General features: G+C 36.6%; 1 protein-coding gene across 12 annotated transcripts in view; it reads right to left on the bottom strand.

Annotated features, from left to right (window-relative positions):
- Nucleotides 1-14,035, bottom strand: part of PSME4 (proteasome activator subunit 4) — an 85,084-nt gene that overhangs the window by 7,003 nt on the left and 64,046 nt on the right. For 11 of the 12 annotated variants that reach the window (XR_004971839.1, XR_004971840.1, XM_036334569.1 and 8 more), the window contains 11 exons: nucleotides 13,660-13,741; nucleotides 13,181-13,334; nucleotides 12,567-12,636; nucleotides 11,280-11,405; nucleotides 10,626-10,778; nucleotides 7,745-7,849; nucleotides 7,095-7,186; nucleotides 5,564-5,695; nucleotides 4,996-5,204; nucleotides 2,572-2,657; nucleotides 793-921 (listed from right to left, as the gene is read on the bottom strand). Coding sequence is in view for 10 of the 12 variants with exons in the window: in XM_036334569.1 (XP_036190462.1) it covers nucleotides 793-921; nucleotides 2,572-2,657; nucleotides 4,996-5,204; nucleotides 5,564-5,695; nucleotides 7,095-7,186; nucleotides 7,745-7,849; nucleotides 10,626-10,778; nucleotides 11,280-11,405; nucleotides 12,567-12,636; nucleotides 13,181-13,334; nucleotides 13,660-13,741 (1,338 nt within the window). In the remaining 2 variants the exon portion in view is untranslated. Of the gene's footprint in view, nucleotides 1-792; nucleotides 922-2,005; nucleotides 2,106-2,571; nucleotides 2,658-4,995; nucleotides 5,205-5,563; nucleotides 5,696-7,094; nucleotides 7,187-7,744; nucleotides 7,850-10,625; nucleotides 10,779-11,279; nucleotides 11,406-12,566; nucleotides 12,637-13,180; nucleotides 13,335-13,659; nucleotides 13,742-14,035 lie in introns of those variants that run through there. The other variant, XM_036334578.1, reaches the window with a different exon arrangement.

The raw sequence follows: 14,035 nt of genomic DNA, 5'->3' as shown, positions 1-14,035 counted from the left end.
ATCCAGCCTAAAAGGGCAGTCAGACATCCCTTGAGGGGTCCCAGATTGGAGAGGGTGCAGGCTGGGCTGAGGGACAACCCCCACCCCCGGGCATGAATTTCGTGCACCGGGCCTCTAGTACACAGATAAAAGTCCATTTTAGGAGAATTAATTATTTATAATTCATGACCAACTCCTCAAAAGGTTGCATATTACTTTATTTTAATTTTGATAGTAGCAGGGTATTGAAGCAAAAAAGATTGAGAACTACTAAATTCCACTACAAAAAGAATACCAAAATATTGTGCTGTTAAAAATATTTTTTGGTGTTATTTAAACTTAAAAATCTGAAAACCATGGGGACATGCCCATTTTTATATTATATAGCACATGCTGCCTTGGATAAAGCTGAGCACAAGGTATACTAAAAAATGCTACCAGAAAATACATAATCACTTAGGTTTTTCTACCATAGGCTAGGAAATATAAGTGAATAACATAAAGGGGAAATGGTAAAAGGAAATGACCATCCCTTCCCTCATTAAGCACTTTGTATTCAAGATGCTTCAATAGAGTTAGTTATTGAATATTTGGGGGTTGAGTGATCTGCCTAAGATCATAGAAGCTGATGACAGAGCCTGGTACAAAATCTAGGTCTGGTTCTTGGGTCAGTACATGCACTCACTGATATTAAAAGAAAAATTAAAATGAAAACAAGTATCAGGTACTGTGTGCACTGCAGCTGACTTAGTGAAATTCTTAGAACAAGCCAAAATCCCAACAAAAAGATATATATTTGGTATTCACTCTTACTTGTTTTAGCACCTGAAGTACCAAAGGCACTTGATGAGGGTAAAGCAACCCCTGAGACATTAGTGATAAACATAACTTTGCATCTCTTTTCAGTTCATCGTAGCTATTGTCGTTTTCCACTGGGGCAATCTAGAGAATAAAACAAACCAAAGACAAGAATTGGAAAGTAACAGCCAATCAGTACACAGGCAACCAACTTTCCCTCAGAGTGATTTCCCTCTTGTCCTCTAAAAGGGAACGATTTTTTTTTTTTAAGTATCATTATGAACCATTGAATCTCAACAAATTTAATGGCTTTGATCCACTGTAATTGCCCTTCTTACTGGTGCTCAAACTGGCTCCTGCATCCTTTAACACAACTGTAGCATCCTAGGTTTCTGGTATGACAAGGTGACCTGGGTTTATCCTGTACATTTCTTGGTCTAAACCTGATATCAGCCATTTCTCCAAGCAACTCTGGTTCTTTTAGTGGGAAATGACACTTAGAAAGTATGATCTGGACACCAGGATATTGACTGCTATTAGGTTGATTAGTGGTTCTGGGCCTTTTCGGTGGACATTGCTAGGATATAAGCATATTTTCTAAATAGAAATGGATCATGAGATCAAAATGACAGTTCCAAATTTAGGATAACAGGGATTTTACTAAACAGCTTGGATTTTTATATATCCCTTGTCTCTCATGCTAAAAATCTTGGTTCCTACAGACAATTATTACTGCATTTGCTCTTTATTATAACTTACACATAATGGTTTCACTCCAATATTATTAATAAGGATATTACCCACAAGACATGTATGAATTTCTGTGTTCTTAAAAGCCACTGCTCTGTATTTTTAACATACCAACCAGATACACAGTGAGGAAGGTACATTTATTTCATTTTGTCTTTTTTTTTAAGGTACTTTCCTTCCTTTTAATTTTAAGCGTGCTTATAGGGTCCTAAAGACAAATTAATAAAACGAGGTACATTCACTCAATACCTTCTTTTCTTTGTCTTCCCCAACCCTTAAATAAGTATCCTCTGAAATATTCTAAATGTATTTTCTTGTTTCTTTTTAAAGTAGTTTTAATTTCTAAAAATAAATTACTTTTCTCTAACACACTAATGATTATACCAACTTATGTGAGAGATTCAAAGCTTAGCATTATGAAATTTCTTTGCGTGTCCCTAACAAATGGAATCTTCACCAAGCCTTCACTGTTCTTACCCAAACTTCAGACAGGCTCTTCTGAGCCCTCTTTTCGATCTTAAGTTTTAGTGCCTTCATCCTCTGACCAGATGAGTAATTAAAACCATCTCAGGTCATACCTTCATCAAATAAAATTTCAAAATCACCATACAAATACCAGATATAAGTTACTTCCTGTAGATATTTGTTACAACCAATTATAATGTCATTTATCACTGTAAAATAAATGCAATACACTGAACATTTTGATCTTCAGATTCATTATATATTAAGTATTAAAAAGTCAGAAAGAGCTATATTCAAAAATTTCATTGTGGCTTTTCTTTTTAGCTATCTGTATTTTCCTAAACTATTACTTAGAAACTGACTATTAGTGAAACAATGTTTCATCTTATCTAATATTTAAAAGATTATTTCAACAAATATAAAACCACTATCAATTAATGATTTTCCTGTGACTATTCTATTTTTGAAGATACAACCAAATCATACACAGTCTGAAAACTATCAACCGTCAGATGGTAAGTATAAATTCCCTTTGAACGTCAAAAGGGGATGCATTCCTAATTTTAGCCATTAACTTACCTTAAAAAACAAAGGTAAAAGCTGAAGTTGTTCTGTGACTGCTGTAGAGAAGGATCTTCCTGCACTCGCCATCAGCCATTTCAATACTATTTGGAAATGGATACGCAGAATCAGTCTTCGCTACCCAATTAGAGACCGCTAAGTAGAATAGTATTGTGGTGCTAGTGCCAGCCACTTTGACAGTGCTTCAATGTTACTAAACAGATTGTTTATATTACTTCTTAAATTAGACACTGGCCAGCAGTATGACAGGACTCACAACACAATAAAGGGGGGTCAACTAATCTATGGAGTACTAAAGCCACTCTCAAAGAATGAGTCAGCAAATTATTAACAAGTCTACCAAATAACTATGCTAAATACAAATTAAAACTAGCCTTCAATAATTCCAATGTAGCCCTAGCTGGTTTTGCTCAGTGATTAGAGCAGCCGTGGGCAAACTACGGCCCGCGGGCCAGATCCGGCCCGTTTGAAATGAATAAAACAAAAACCAAAAAAAACAAACCGTACCCTTTTATGTAATGATGTTTACTTTGAATTTATATTAGTTCACACAAACACTCCATCCATGCTTTTGTTCCGGCCCTCCGGTCCAGTTTAAGAACCCATTGTGGCCCTCGAGTCAAAAAGTTTGCCCACCCCTGGATTAGAGTGTCAGCCCTCGGACTGAAGGGTCATGGATTCAGTTCTGGTCAAGGGCATGTCCCTCGGTTGCAGGCTCGATCCCCAGTGCCAGTTGGGGTGCGTGCTGGAGGCAACCAATCGATGTGTCTCTTTCACATCGATGTTTCTCTCTCTATGCCTCTCCCCCTCCCTTCCACTCTCTCTAAGAATCAATAGAAAAAATATCCTCAGGTGAGGATTAACAAACAAAAAATAATAATCCCAATGTAGCAAAAACAACAACTAAGTTAGTTGTTTATATTCAGAATCCTTGAAAAATTTTAAGGTATCAGGACAATAGGACACCACCAATAACAAAGATAATTGGTGGTGGTGGTGGGGGGGGGGGGGGGGCGCCAGACCCAGCGAGGTTGGCTCAGTGGTTGTGTCAACCTATCAATAAGGAGGTCACAGTTCAATTCCCAGTCAGGGCACATTCCCGGGTTGCAGGATTGATCAACAGTGGGGGGTGGGGAGGCATGGAGGAGGCAGCAGATCGATGACTTGCATCATTGATGTTTCTATTTTTTGCTCCTTCTCCCTTCCTGTCTGAAATCAATAAAAATATATATATTTTTTCAAAGAACTAAGTTGGAGGACTCGCACTTCTGGATTTCAAAACCTACTACAAAGCTACAGTAATCCGAACAGTATGGTGCTGACATCAGGACTGACATATAAACCAATGAAATAGACTAGAGAGCCTAGAAAGAAACCTTCACACATTTGGCCAATTCATTTTCAAGAGTACCAAGACTATTCAACGGAGGAATAACAGTCTTTTCAACAAATGGTTCTGACAAAATGCATATCCATGAGCAAAAAGAATGAAGCTCATATCTTATACTTTAAATGTAAGGGATAAAACTATAAAACTCTTCAAAGAAAATCTAAGGGAAAACTTCATGACATTGGATAGGGCAATGATTTATTTGATTGATATCCAGAACATTTAAAGAACTACAACTCAACAACAACAAAAACTAATTAAAAAACGGGAAAAAGACTTGAATAGGCATTTTCCCAAAGAAGATACAAAAATGACAACGAAGCAAATGAAAAGATGTTCAACAACTACTCAATAGGGAAATGCAAATCAAAACCATGAGATATCTTCTTTACACCAGTTAGGACAGCTACAGTCATAAACACAGAAAACAAGTGTTTTCTGGATGTGAAAGAAATGGAACCTTTCTGCACTGCTGTTATGTAAAATGGTGCAGCCACCATGAAAAATAGCTTGGTGCCTCCCCAGAGTTAAACACAGAATTACCATATGGCCCAGCAATTCATTTTCAATACGCACAAGAACTGAAAGCAAAGATTCAGATACTTCCACACCCATACTCATAGCAGTATTATTCACGATAGCGCAAGATATAAATAACCTAATGTCTTTCAACAGATGAATAAACATTAAAAACACTGTGCAAAATAAAAAAAGCAAACATGTATGATTCTACTTATATGAGGTACCTAGACTAGCCAACCTTACAGAAAGTAGAATGGTGGGTGCCAGGGGCTTGGCAAGGGGAGAATGAGGAGTTACTGCTCAATGGGTACAATTTCAATTTTACAAGATGAAAAGAGTACTCAAGATAGATAGATGATGGTGATGGTTGCACAACAATGTGAATGTATTTGATGCCATTGTACCTTTTATGTTATGTACGTTTTATCACAATAAAAAGAGTGAAAAAAGTCCTAGGAAAATATAAATGTCTGTTTTTAAGTGAGTATCTACTAATTTTAGCCACTCACTAGTTTTTAAGAGTTTAATGCCCTGAGTTCGTTCATCTTCTTCACCAATTCCATTTTCTTCCATGACATGGTTCTGAATTTCTTCATCTACATCCATGAGGGGTTTCAATTTCTCTAAAATTCGAGCAGTAAACTCAGGAACACGAGGGGATGCTGTTGGCGCGGTGTTTGGCAAAGAAACATCTATCATGAATATGTAGGTCAGCACACTATAAAATGAAATAGGCACCGTAAGAAGAGATCCCACATTCTCAATAAAACTAGGGCTCAAAAGCTATAACCCAACCAAGACAATTCCTAGAGAAGGTCTCTTGTGCTGTGCCTGCAACTCTGAGGTAATAAACACGGGGCATGCTGACTGTTCATCTCTGGCTTGGTGAGCCCACTGCCACCCTATTTTACATTCAGAGCCTCCTGTCTAGTGTGTACACCACCATATAAAACAAAATCTGAAGAAGAGCATACTATGAAACTCAATAGTAACATAACCAGTATGCATTCCTAGATACTAAAATTGAATAAAAAGAGCTCAAGAAGTACACCATACCACAGAGAAAATAATACCTACCTCCCTATTCTTTCCCTGACATTTTTGTAAACCTGGGTGAGTTTGGGTTCCAAGTACTTCAACAGTCTGTGCAATAGCTCAGGCACTCTCCACTCTTGCTGGGCAAGGCCACCTTGCAGTACATAGAGCCGACTAAAATGAAAACACAGGAGAGTTGTGTTAGAGTCTTTACATACTGATGGTATAGATTAATGACGCCTGTGTTTCACTGAAAATTGTTTCACTTTCTCAGCAACAACCACAAAACCTAATTCAAAAATGGGCAAAGACTTGAGTAGGCATTTCTCCAAATTCAAAACAGCATCTTTATGAAGATTTTATTGTATCTCCTGCATCATTTTTTCTGTATTCTCTTATCATCTCCACTACTACAATCAAAAGAAATAATGATTTCAGAATACTATTTGAGTTAATCTCTAAGCATCAGAATTTTCCCCACTAATTAAGAAAAATAATCAATTCTTTTTCTTGTTAACAGGATTATCTCTATTTCTCTTTCTTATCCACTAGTTTGTACTCAGCTCCTTATACACCACCAAGAATATTTTCCCTTATACGATTACTCTCTTCTTTCCTCAGAGGAGAGAGTGAACAATGAGAAGCTATGAGAAAGAAGCTACTACTGTCACGGCACAAAAGGCAGTTCTGATATAAGACTTGACAGTGGCGAAGGCTGAATCTAACTTATATCTGAATTGTTCAGGTTGCTTCCATTTCTCTTACTTGTCCTTACTGAGAAACAACTGTACTTAGTATCATGTTGTATGGAATGGATCACGTATCTCATAGAAGATTTATAGCTGACCCTTAAACAACAAGGGGAGTAGGGGTGCCAACTCCTGAGCAGTCAAAAATCCCCATATAACTTCAGACTTCCCCCAAATTTTAGTTGTCCCTCAGTATCTTTAGGGGGATTGGTTGCAGTACCCTCTTGTGGATGCCAAAACCTTCAGACATTCAAGTCCCCTATATAAAATAGCATAGAATAATGCATACAGCCGGCAATAAAAAAAGCCGACCCTCTCCATCCGAGAATTCCTAACAGTATTTTCCATCCAAGGTTGGTTGAACCCTTGGATGTGAAAGCTGGGGATATAGAGGACTAACTGTGTATTTATTGGGGGGGGGGGGAGAGAAGTCTGCATAAAAGTGGACCAGCACAGTCTGAACCAATGTTGATCAAGGGTTAACTCCAGTTACATTATCTAGCCTTAATGAGTGTAGGCCAGTGGTTGGCAAACTCATTAGTCAACAGAGCCAAATATCAACAGTACGATTGAAATTTGAGAGCCAAATTTTTTAAACTTAAACTATATAAGTATGTACATTGTTATTAACTTAATTAGGGTAATCCTAAGGCTTAGGAAGAGCCACACTCAAGGGGCCAAAGAGCCGCATGTGGCTCATGAACAGCAGTTTGCTGACCACTGGTGTAGGCAGTTCGCTTCCATTCATACATCAAGCACAAACATGCCATCTTTTATGAACTGTGTAAGTTGTTTTTTTTGTTTTTGTTTTTGTTTTTATTTACCATGCATCTACAAAGGAGCCACCTTCACCACTCAATGGTGATTCCAACAGCAGCTCAAAAAGCCAATGAAGTTTCCGGGGATCTCTGCTTTCCTGTGTTGAAATACAAAGTAATGATTAAAACAGAAGTCCTACAATGCTGTGAATGAGTCAGATGCTTTTATTTTATCAATATAAATATATATCTTATTTATAAATATAAGGATAGAGGAAGAAAATCAGATTAAAAGTCACAAGTGAGTCAAATCCAAATATGTTATCATAGCTCATGTTAAAAAGATAAACAGTGAGAAAATTTTTAGCTAAATGCATTTTCTTCAAATCAGAGTATACAAGTTATGGACATATTTAGTGTTAAAAACAACACCGATAAACTTGCATCATCTGGCTCTTACACATTTAAGTTATCTGACTTGTCATCTGTTCTAAAACAATGTATTACTGTGGCCAAGAGTATATAATAATCTTTTAAGGTTATCACTCAAGGCTTATTTGAAAGATTAAACAGAACCATTTCCAATAATTTTAAAATGACACAACTATGAGCAAAATTTCAAGTTCAGGAGGTATAATGAGAATTCACAGATTTTGAGACAAGGTATAAGAGTGTGAATAGATCAGTTAGACGCAGAAGTAAGCAGGAGAACGTACGCAGGACGTTGCTATACAGGTTCCCCAGTCGTTGTAAGTTTCTACTGTGATGTTGGACAGCGCTGTTCTAAGCAGAGGACACAGAAGTTCCCAAAGCTTCTCCACCTACTCAAAACAAAATGCATGGGAAAATACTCAGAACATGTGTCTTCGGCTCTTTTCCAGAAAACATATAAACACACAAACTGATATTGCATTTAAATTATTTCTTTTAAAAAAAATTACTTCTTAGAACACCTAAATAATCCAGCAAAGTAACTTTACTATATTATCATCACACACACCCAGTTATAATGTGATTGTTTTTCCAAAAAATTATTCAGAAAAGAGGAGACCCCTTATATGATCCCTTACAAAATCATATAATTTCTCTTAAAGAGAAGTTCTCTCTTTAAATTTTTGAATAATATAGCATACTGGGCTGGATAAAACCTCCATCATTTCAAAATTTTGTGTGCTTACCCAGCCGGTGTGGCTCAGTGGATGAATGTGGACCCATGAACCAAGAGGTCGCCAGTTCAATTCTTAGTCAGAGCACATACCCAGGTTGTGGGCTCGATCCCCAGCCAATTGATGATGTATCTTATAGATGTTTCTATCCCTTTCTCTCCCTTCTTATCTCTCTATAAAATCAGTAATAATTTTTTTAAAAATTCTGTGACTAAGGACTATAATCTCTTTAAAAAATTCATGCTTATTGAGATCATATAATTGAATCCTAATTTAGGAAGGTATGACATTTTTTTTTTTAAATATATTTTATTGATTTTTTACAGAGAGGAAGGGAGAGAGATAGAGAGTTAGAAACATCGATGAGAGAGAAACATCGATCAGCCGCCTCCTGCATATCTCCCACCGGGGATATGCCCGCAACCCAGGTACATGCCCCCGACCGGAATCGAACCTGGGACCCTTCAGTCCGCAGGCCGATGCTCTATCCACTGAGCCAAACCGGTTTCGGCGGAAGGTATGACATTTTAAGACAATTTCTTATTAGCCTGAAGTATAATCTTCAAACAGCAAGTTTTGAGTTACTATCAATAGCCTTTAAGAAATGTTCAGTTATACAGAGACTGCAAATATATGTATAGATGCTTATCACAGTTTAATGAGAATACAAATCACCTTGGGATCTTGATCAAATGCAGACTGACTCACTAGATCAGGGTGGGACCTGAGATCCTCCTTTCCTAACAAGCTACCTAGTGATGTCCATGGACTGCACTTGAGTCAAAAGGACAAATGGGGAGGGAGGGCTTGGGATAATGTTTCCAGTGGTAGCACCAAGCATTGATTAAAAGTAATAATAAGAGCCCTGGCCAGGGTGTCTCAGTTGGCTGAGTGTCAACTCCATGCACTGAGAGGTCGCCAATTCAATTCCCAGTCAGGTCACATGCCCAGCTTGATCCCCAGTAGGGGGTGTGCAAGAGGCAGTAGATCAATGTTTCTCTCCCCCTCTCCCTTCCTCTCTAAAATCAATAGCATATTTTAAAAATAAATAAAACAAATAAAATTGTTTCATGATATGTGAACAGGAAAAAGTCAATAATACAAATTAACAAAGTTTTACTTAATCAGGGATACTAATACATATAAATAAATTAACATATTAAAAAGCATTCATAGGTCTTCCAAAAGTATGTGTAATTAAGTTGGCCCAAAACAAGATTTGTGTGTTTCCTTTGGGGAAATGGTGGCCTAAGTTATATTCAGGCATTGCAGACATTTTAATCCTGGTTATTTTCAGCCTAGTGCATTTTGCTAAGAAACTAACCTTAGGGCTGATATATGAACTAAATTTTACAATTAAAAAGCAGGATACTCAAAAGAAGGGTGTCAATCTCAAAGTGCCTATAAGACCAAATGTGCTGTGTAGATGGGGCAAGGGGTTGAGAAGCAGCGGTTTAATGAGAACTAGAGAGTGCCCCATGAAGGAGAAGCCCAGGAGTAGCACCAGCAACAGATACAGTGCAATAGTGTGGAACCAGCATTCTAGGACCTTTGTATTTTTCAAGAGAAACAAATATTTTTATATGACATATCCTGATTTTCCCCCTAATGTTGGCAAATAATTCAAAATTTAAAAGATATTGAATTTGTCTATATACCAGGGAGTTGTGACTTATACTCAAAAGCAATATGGAATTGAACATTTCAATTTTTTTTTTGTTTTAGCAGATTACTTTATTAATATGTCATTCTAAACATTACATAAACACAACCTAAACATTATTAGTATCAAACACTGTTCCAGTAAGAAGTTCAAGAGTGCATTTATGGCTATTTTTGGAAATATGAATACTTTGACTTTCATTATTACATCAGATGAAAAAACAATTTAAAGAATAGGTTTCATCTCTTTTATGATGTTAACAAAGCCAAGCAGAAAAATAAGTGTATTAAAAAAAAGAAAGATCCCTAGCTGGTCTGGCTAAGTGGAGAGAGTGTCGGCCTGTGCACTGAAGGGTCCCGGGTTCGATTCCGGTCAAGGGCACATGCCCAGGTTGTGGGCTCGATCCCCAGTAGAGGGCATACAGAAGGCAGCCGGTCAATGATTCTCTCTCATCATTGATGTTTCTACCTCTCTCTCCCTCTCCCTTCCTCTCTGATATCAATAAAAATGTTATTACAAAATAAATAAATTAATAAAAATAAAGATACTCAAGCAATTTGGAAGCACTTATTCATGTTCTCTTCACTGCATACTTACTCATACAAATTACTCCATAATAGGAGAAGTGGTTCTTCACCTCTATTAGGAACTCAGCAAATATTTGTTGAATGCATCAACTATGAATGGAAATGAACCTAATGTGTTGGGACTTACTACATAAATGGAAAATGTAGCTTTAATAGGGAACGTGCTGTACAAATACATCACCTTTTCAAATGTCCAATGCTTAGAACCTCTGATTAAACCAGCTATAATTTCTGCAACACATCGCTGGGTGCTTTCATGTGAATCTGCAACCAAACGTTCTAAATGGGGCTTCAGCACTGGCAAAAAGGCATCATCAAAATTTCTGAATATACCCTATAAAACAAAGATAAGAAAGTTCCTCGGTACTTAAATGACTATCATCTCCATTTGTGTACCATATTACCACTGTGCTTAAAAAAACACACCCAGTTCTCCCTTCTAGAACTTTATATTTAATTGTGACATGTAAAATGACAGTATTCTTATCACTTTAACTTAGAGGTATTGTTAATAAATAGGACAAAAATTAATAATCTTTCTGACCTTAAAAATAGCACACACATCCTTTAAAAAAATCACATGATCAAATGAATCCAGTTTTGTGAGTTTTTTGTTTGTTTCAACTGCTAATTACAAAGATAAAGGGAAAAAACTTTTTTTAATAGAGTGCTAGGACAATAAGGCAAAATCAATATGATTGGCATAACTTCCAGGACCATTTTAAATGAAAATAAGATGACTAAACTCAAACTTTGATCAAATACTTTAAAACGTATAAACCTACAAACTGACAGTCACTAAGCTTTATGAAGAAGGCATATAAATAACAGTTACCTTAAAGAGGCAAAAACGTCGAGGATTAAATTTATCTTTTCCTTTTCTGTCTTCTAAAGATAGAAAAGTAATTAACTGTTCAACAAACTTAGGATCAGAAAAATGATCAAATATGATCTGTTCTGCCTGTAAAGTTAAAGAAAAAGAACATTTAGTGTTTAAAATGTATTTAAGAACAATTCTGAAAACATTAAAATTCATCTATAAAGTTTTGATATCTAACAGTAAGCTACTATTTTTGTTCTACAGAATTTCAGCCCTAGCTGGTTGGGCTCAGTGGATATAGCGTCAGCCTGCAGACTGAAAGGTCCCAAGTTTGATTCGGGTTAAGGGCGCATGCCGGGGTTGCAGGCTCAATCCCCACTAGGAGGCGTGCAGGAGGCAGACAATCAATGATTCTCTCTCATCATTGATGTTTCTGTCTCTCTCCCTTCCTCTCTGAAATCAATAAAAAAAATATATATATATATAAAAAGAATTTTTAATTCTCATAGAGGCTTTCTAATATCTAAAATATATTGCTTCCTAAAAATGCAAAATCCATAAGAGTAGCTAAGTTTCCTTCATCTTCAAGTATGGATTCTATTTCTCAAACTGTGAATTAAAACCAAAACACCTTCTGCTTAGGAAATGAAGGCTTTATGCTCCTGTACCATCTTGTGTGCAATTTACAAAAAATCCCCAAACTGCACACCAAACTCCAGCAAATTATTTCCATATTTATATAGCATCAGAAGTTAAAATATAAACTTTGTTCAGAATTAGAAAATGCATCTACTACACCAGTAATTTAATTGAGGAAGACAAACTTAAAAGGCCTTAAGTCAACTTTCAAGCTGACAAATGATTTATGAGGACTAAGGAGTTCTAACTTAAATCTATAAACATCTATGTACTGGAGAACTATCATTTACATACAATAAAAAACTAAAAGCCAGTCATTATCCTTCCTTTCAAGAAGCTTATTAGACAGAAATGGTACAAAAAAACAAGCCAATAACTATACACAGTAGTGCTCAAGTGAGTGCCAAGAGAGGTAGTAACTTGAGAGTAACCTTAGATACAAAAAGACTCCAGCCACACCTTGGTCTAACAAAATAGGGGAGAACAAGGGAGATGGGTGGGGTGGAGTAAGGGAGTACACAGTTACTGGTATTTAACCCAGCGCTATACTGAAACACACAGATTGGGGAGAAAAATGAACTGAATTTGAAATGTATCTGGCTACAAGTAAGTTGCATTTGAACCAGGGCAAGTGTTAACTCATGGTGAAAATGGAATCCTTACCTCTGTCAAATCCTCCCTGCTCCTGCCAAGCTTGGGCTGTTCTTCCACACCAGCATAAACAACCATATTCCTACACAGTAAGAGTTTAAATTATAATACAAGTAAGAAAATATATCAGAGCTTCGTGAATAGAATGCATTAGAAGGTACTTTTAATAAACTCTAATTAGATGCCATGTTTGGGGATAGGAATACATCACTAACAGTCCTGGCCTTAAAAAATCTGTCAGATCACTGTGTCCTTATGACACAAATTAGTCAACAATAAGAGATAAACAAGCATTTCTCTGGGCTGGTTTAGGCATGTTTAGTATTAACAGGTAGGAACATGATTAAGAACAGCTATTAACAAACACCTTACATGTATAGTGGTACAACTAAGGAAGCCTAAGGGCTTTGGTAGAAAAACAAGAAAACAGGCAGGATCAAGGTATAGCATCGGCAGGAGCAAAGAAAAAGAGGAAGAGGGAAAAGCCTGAAGAGTGTGTATTTTTAGTGGTTGAGTCCTTCTAACTGCTTCAAGTGCTTCTGAACATCCCCAGAAGTTCAAAGATAAAACAAATTATATCAGAGATAATCAGCTTAATAATAAGATGCATGGGAAGTCGTACTTACTGTGGCCAGGTGTAGTATCCCCAGTGAGTTTTTTCCACAAAGTAACTTGACTCCCATTCTTTTTTAGTTTTTGGTATACTTTTGCTATCATAATGCAACCAATGATTATCAGGCCTATCACCAGCAAGGATTTGGGTGGATTTAGGGTATCCGCCTGAGGAAAAAACAAATTACATTTGATAAACTTAAAAATATGTGTGCAATAATTATTCTCAACTTTTAATCAATAGGATTGGTATGCCTTTGTCTTCATAACAGGACTCTCTTACACTGGCACAGGCAAGACCAACCATGTATATCACTAGTTTTTACTAAGCCAACTAACTGTTTTCCTTTATAATATTTTAAACTTTGTATTAAAATATTTTTATACTTCTATAGTTTGTATAGAAAAATATTTGCAATCAAGAACTACATATTTTGAAAGAAGCTTCCAAGTCTGCTGAGAAGCACTATTAATTACATTTGGTAGTACTTACTGATTTCATAGGGGTTGATGGTCAGCTTTTTATGGGTTCTTTTTAGCTGCTTAAGAATACCAGCAACAGCTGAGATTGCCATCTGGAAAGGAAACAAATAAGGTGGATGTGTCAACTTTTTAAATCTCTTAAATGGTTGCCTGCCTTAATCAAAGCAGAGGCTAGATTTCTTTCAAGAGCAGAGAAATACCTCACCCAGTGATACCTGGTGGCACATATGAGTGCTAAATCTGACCTGGAAGGAGTCTCTTACAGTTCTTACTCTTGAACCTTCAACCTTCATGCTAGTCTCTGCCTAGAAAACTTTGATCTTTTCTTCATTACACCAATACATGCTCATTCTTCAAATTTCAGCCAAAACACTTCTTAAGGATCT

Source organism: Myotis myotis, unplaced genomic scaffold (assembly GCF_014108235.1).
Source record: "Myotis myotis isolate mMyoMyo1 unplaced genomic scaffold, mMyoMyo1.p scaffold_m19_p_14, whole genome shotgun sequence".
Taxonomy (NCBI): domain Eukaryota; kingdom Metazoa; phylum Chordata; class Mammalia; order Chiroptera; family Vespertilionidae; genus Myotis; species Myotis myotis.
The sequence above is the reverse complement of the archived record's forward strand: the minus strand, read 5'-3'. Positions and strand labels throughout refer to the sequence as shown.